The following is a 5,965-nucleotide window of genomic DNA, read 5'->3' on the forward strand; positions in this document are numbered from 1 at the left end:
TGGGCATGATTGATCCACTGTATCATATAATAACACATTAATTATTTTTATAGCCCAATCCTGTGTAGTGCTTACCATAAAATATTTCAAAAGTTTTTATGTAAAATCCTATTGTATTAAAATTTAAAAATATACATTTACGAATACACTAGTGTCGAAATGAGTATTTTTTTTCCTTTTAAATGAAGTTGAGAATTTAATTCTTATGAATAGTCCAAATATTTATTGAAAAGCAAATGAATAATTTAGTAGAGACAGAATTTAATTTCGCATTTAGAAAAATACTTAAAAATTAATCATAGCATATAACTCTTATTAATTATTCCTCACCTACCAACCCAAAGAAAAAGTATCAACAAGCATTATAGACATTTTTTTCCTCTTAATTGAATTATAAGCTTTAAATTTGAAAGTTTCAGAAATAATTTCAAAATTTCTATGTCAGCATTACAAGATTTTTATACAGAAAGAAACTGCAAAGCCTAATTGCTGTTGATATTTACAGTTACATGAGCAGTGAAGGAGCCAAATTATTGTTGGCACAAATGCATCACTGTCACTTCAATTCCATTGTCCCCATATCATGAAGTCACTTTTTGCACTGTAAATTCAGACCAATGAAATGATTTGATTTCACAAGTAGGATTGCTCAGGCTATCTATAACTTGTCAACAAGGCAATAGATCAGCCAATAAGAAGCAGATAGCTAGCCCCCTCCAACACTCATATAATTCAAACACTTCTTTCACTGCATAATTTTATTTGTTTTTTTAATATACGATAGCAAAAACATAAGGACCAACTTGGAAACATCTTAAATTGCAGACAATAATTAAGTTGTACAAGTTGATGTTGAATGTTGAACGTTGATGGGTTGGGTTAATTTGCTAGGGGACACCACCAAAATTAACCAGACGGCGTCATATCATAGAGAAAAAAAGAGATGAAACTTGGCCCCCCTCGCCCTTTGAGCACCACAAGTTCATTTACTTGAAACTACTTTCTCAAAAACATGAACTCTTCATTTCTTATAAATAATTTTTAAAAAAAAATTAAATAAATTCTCACGATATATCAACACTTTGTGGACATGAAAACTAAGCAAACAGACAAACAAGACAACGACCAAAAGAAGACAGACGCTAAAGGAAAGTGTCTACAGAAAACTAAAAGAAACAAAGTCACAATATATTAACTGGTTTAATTCAATATAAGTTACTGATAAGTAAAGAAAATAATAATCCTACGATAAAATCAGTTACATAAGAAGAATCCCATTTATAAAATAGTCGTTGGAGACCTTAATTTATGCAACCTGCCGACGTTTTGCCTATATAATTGAGCACAACCCTAGCTAGTTTGGAAAGAAACCCACTAAACCACTGACCTAGCTAACTCAATATAGCATATACACATAAGCAATTAAAAAAGGATTCAATTGACTAATTTAATTGTCTTTTTTATTTAAAAAAAAAAAAAAAAAAAGATGGGCACTAGCTATAGAAGTTGGATTTCCATGTGATCACATTATCGGCGCCGAAACCACACCGCAGCAAGCTTTAATCTTGCTACTAAACAATAATGGACATGTGGATATCTACTTAAACTCATGATTAATCCAATGGTCTTTTAAAAAAAAGCATTTTAATAGTGTACTCATGTATAGATGATTAAAAAAAAATTAATTAATTATTAGTATATAAAACTTAAAAGCACAAGATGTCTGTAAGTCGTTGATTGGATGAATGCTTAAGCATAGCACCCTCTGTTATATATATTCTGATGAAGAGATAAAATCTCCATATCAGAGATTTGCTTCCAAAAAATGACAATGTCTACAGATATGCGTCTTATTCTTTATAATTTGGTTACCTAACTTTCATTTTGCCTCCCATTAGCTTATTTGCTAAACCCTCTTTTATAACCATTCACTATTTCCTTTTCTTTAAAAAAAAAAAACAGAAAATAATAAAAATAATAATTGATGATGTGAAGGGTCAAATATCCGGACTGAGAATGGAGCATATATACATACATATGCCAATAGAAAAAAGGAGAAGGAAAGAGAGATGAGCATAAATAAGCAAAGCTATCTTTATCAGAGTTCCTTATCGGATGGCCCTCGACAATGTCTCCGATAGGGTAGTTTAGGAGGCAGCCATATGCCTTATAACTTGAGGGTAACTGCTACATAACTAGAATCCAAAAGGCAAGGGTTCCCATTATCCATCCTCCCCATGACGGCCATTTATGGTCTCATCTTTCAGTTTTTGAAGGGGCTTTAATTGCATTGAATTGAATTCCCTTTGATGGACGACGACGACTCTGAGGGGGGACCTCTAAATATATCATATATAAACTGCCATTTTTAGATTAATAATTTAATTAATTTTGTATTATGTAGAGATTAAGTGTAAATTGATTATAATATGTAATTGTCATGTGATGTCACTGAAAATATTCGTTGTATACTATTTATTAGTTTGATATATGGATAACTGATAAGTGCTCTAGATATCGATGGTCTAAATAATGGGTGCCTGATATTTATTGTTCTTTCTTTCTTTTTTCTTTTTTGAAAAATTTTCATCTTCCAAAATTATACCTATGAGCTTCTTTATAAATTATGCAACATGAATCTTTATATTTATGTCAATATTTTTATATGTATTAATTAAATATAATTAGTGTAATTAAAACAATACATTTTACTTGCACTTTTATTAATATATTTATGTTGCTCTCTTAAAAAATTAAATAATTTATTATTTATTATCTAAAAACAAAATTTATGTTTTCAAAGCATATTAAATACAAATATTTTAGTAAGTTAATAGATAAAATATCATTTGAAAAACGTATAATTAGAGGCAAATAAAATAACATAAAGTGAATATATTTTCCATAAAAAAAATGGAAGTATGTTATAAATTTAAGACATAAACAGTAAATACAATAGCCACGATGATCAATTAGGTAAAAGAAAATAAAATTATTAAAAAAAAAAGAGAATTAAAATGGGTTTGGATTAGGTAATCAGTAGTCAAATCTGCTCCTAGAAGCTGATTAAAAAAAAAAAAGAGAGAGAGAGAGAGAGGCCGATTCCATGGACTTGGTATTAGTATTGGTCCCAATATTTTTGGTCCAATAATCTTCGCCATTTCCTTATTTGTAGCATATGGGTTGTGATGTGTCGTAGGCAAATTCCACTTTTCCTTGAGAAGTAGAAATGGTTTGGTTTTGCGTCTTAAGCTAATTCCAGGCTCACGAGTGCCCCACACATACAAATTTTGAATTGCAATGTCAATCCCCAAGTGCCTTTCCAGAAATACACCACGTGGTCTCCCTTACATGTCTGAGGTGGACCTCCACCCACTCTTTCGCTTCTCTCCCCAACTCTATTTATACCCTTTTCTTCTCTCTTTTCTCCCCAAACACTCCCCTCTCCACCCCCACCCTCTCTCTCACTCTCCTCTGCCAAACGCACCCTTCTTCCTCTTTCTTTCAACACTGACAAAAACCAAAAACCCCACATAACTTATCATCTCGATCTCCATGACTTCTTCTACTACTACTACTGCTTCCGGTAATTGGGCTAGAACCCAATTCCCTCACCTTCTTTCTTCTTCTTCTCTGATGGATCTGGGCTCCATCTCCTTTACCAAGAGCAAGCCCAATAGTAAAAAATCCAAAATTCACTGCGCTCTACACTCTCCCTCTGTTCTTCATTTCGCCGAACAGCCCTATCATGCACCCGTACTTCCCAAAGATGACTCCTTTCTCACTGTAAAACAAAAAACTGCCCACCTTCTACCGCCTCAGTTGAACCTCTTTCAAAGAGCAGCAGCTGTGGCTTTAGACATGGCAGAAGATGCGTTGGTCGCTAACGAGCGCCAACACCAACTGCCCAAAACTGCTGATCCAACTGTCCAAATCTCCGGAAACTATGCTCCCGTGCCTGAACAGCCTGTCCGGCATGCGCTTCCAGTCACCGGAACTATCCCCGAATGCATAAGCGGTGTGTATGTGCGTAACGGTGCTAACCCACTTTTTGAGCCGATTGCCGGTCACCACTTATTTGACGGAGATGGCATGGTCCACGCTGTCAAAATTGATAGAGGCAATGCGAGCTATGCTTGTCGTTTCACTGAAACAGAAAGGCTGAAACAAGAGAGAGAATTGGGCAGGCCAGTGTTTCCTAAAGCAATTGGCGAGCTACATGGCCACTTTGGTATAGCAAGATTACTTCTTTTCTATGCCAGAGGATTATGTGGGCTAGTGGATCACACCAAAGGCACTGGAGTAGCCAACGCCGGGCTTGTCTACTTTAATGACAGGCTTCTTGCCATGTCTGAGGACGATGTTCCTTACCAAGTGCGCGTCACTGCCAGTGGCGACCTTGAAACAGTTGGCCGCTACAATTTCGATGGCCAACTTAACCACACAATGATTGCCCACCCAAAGATTGATCCAGTTTCCAAGGAGCTATTTGCTCTGAGTTACGACGTCGTCCAAAAGCCGTACCTCAAGTACTTCCGATTCTTCCCCGACGGGACAAAATCACCGGACGTCGATATCCCTCTCACAGTGCCAACTATGATGCATGATTTCGCCATCACTGAGAATTTCGTGGTGATACCTGACCAACAAGTCGTTTTCAAGCTTCAAGAAATGATAAGAGGTGGCTCTCCAGTTATTTATGACAAGGACAAGAAGTCTCGGTTTGGGATTCTTGCAAAGAATGCTCGTGATGCTCAGGATATTATCTGGGTGGAATCGCCGGATACTTTCTGCTTCCATTTATGGAATGCATGGGAGGAGCCGGAATCCGATGAAGTAGTGGTGATCGGATCTTGCATGACTCCACCGGACTCCATCTTCAACGAAACCGACGAGAGTTTAAAGAGTGTATTATCAGAAATCAGACTAAATTTAAAGACTGGCAAGTCCACGCGCCGCCCTATAATAAAAGAATCAAACCAAGTGAATTTAGAGGCCGGGATGGTGAACAGGAACAGGTTAGGGAGAAAGACTCAGTACGCTTACCTAGCCATTGTTGAGCCCTGGCCTAAGGTGTCCGGTTTCGCCAAGGTGGATCTTTTTACAGGGGAGGTAAAGAAATTTATATACGGCGATAAAAAATATGGAGGGGAGCCATTTTTCCTGCCAAGGGACCCTAATAGCGAAGAAGAGGATGATGGCTACATTCTTGCTTTTGTTCATGACGAGAAGAAGTGGAAATCAGAGCTTCAAATTGTAAACGCCAGGAGTTTACAGTTGGAAGCTACAGTTAAGCTACCATCCAGAGTTCCCTACGGATTTCATGGGACATTCATTGACTCGAACGACCTGTCGAATCAAGCATAGCCTTATTTACCATACATGGTGATATTTGAATTTTCCCCTTCCTTTCTTTTTCTCAAGTGTGTGAGAATTACCCAAGAAGGAGATTATTACCTGAGGGATGGTGGTTTTGTCCCCGGAATCTCCTGACCATTAAAAACCCTAACAACCCTTTTCTTTTTGTTAGGTACATAGCCGTTTTTTTTTTATCTTACTATGAAGTTTTAAAGGAACCAGCTTGTAGCTTTGGACAGTAATATACTGTAGTAGAATTGTAGCTCAGCTGGTTTCTGCTTCTCTTGTTTTGTCAGTCTTTAGGGTATCTGGAGACAGCTAGCTAGGATTACTACTGTTTGATCTCCACCCATTATACTTGCTGCTTGTAGATAATAAAATATTTACAGTTTACTCTTGTGTTCTTAAAAATACTTGTAGATGCTTTGACTTCGATTCATGCTTATGATACATGTCTGAAACATTCCATGTGCCTTGAATTTATTAGGGTGAATGCTATTTGTCACGTTTATTACAGTTCTCGTTCTGAGAAGGAAGCGGCTCATAATGTTCGCCAATTTCCATGTTATCACTTTCAGCTTGCAGCTTGCCATTTCATTGTCACATA

At 36.7% G+C, this 5,965-nt stretch overlaps 1 protein-coding gene across 1 annotated transcript; it reads left to right on the forward strand.

Moving 5' to 3' along the window:
* Window positions 1-3,208: 3,208 nt before the first annotated feature.
* LOC110601087 (9-cis-epoxycarotenoid dioxygenase NCED2, chloroplastic) lies at window positions 3,209-5,751 on the forward strand. Its single transcript, XM_021738096.2, has one exon. The coding sequence runs from the start codon at window positions 3,556-3,558 to the stop codon at window positions 5,365-5,367; it is 1,812 nt and encodes a 603-aa protein (XP_021593788.1). The 5' UTR covers window positions 3,209-3,555; the 3' UTR covers window positions 5,368-5,751.
* Window positions 5,752-5,965: the final 214 nt, after the last annotated feature.

The sequence above is a fragment of the Manihot esculenta genome, chromosome 15 (genome assembly GCF_001659605.2).
Source record: "Manihot esculenta cultivar AM560-2 chromosome 15, M.esculenta_v8, whole genome shotgun sequence".
Classification (NCBI taxonomy): Eukaryota; Viridiplantae; Streptophyta; class Magnoliopsida; order Malpighiales; family Euphorbiaceae; genus Manihot; species Manihot esculenta.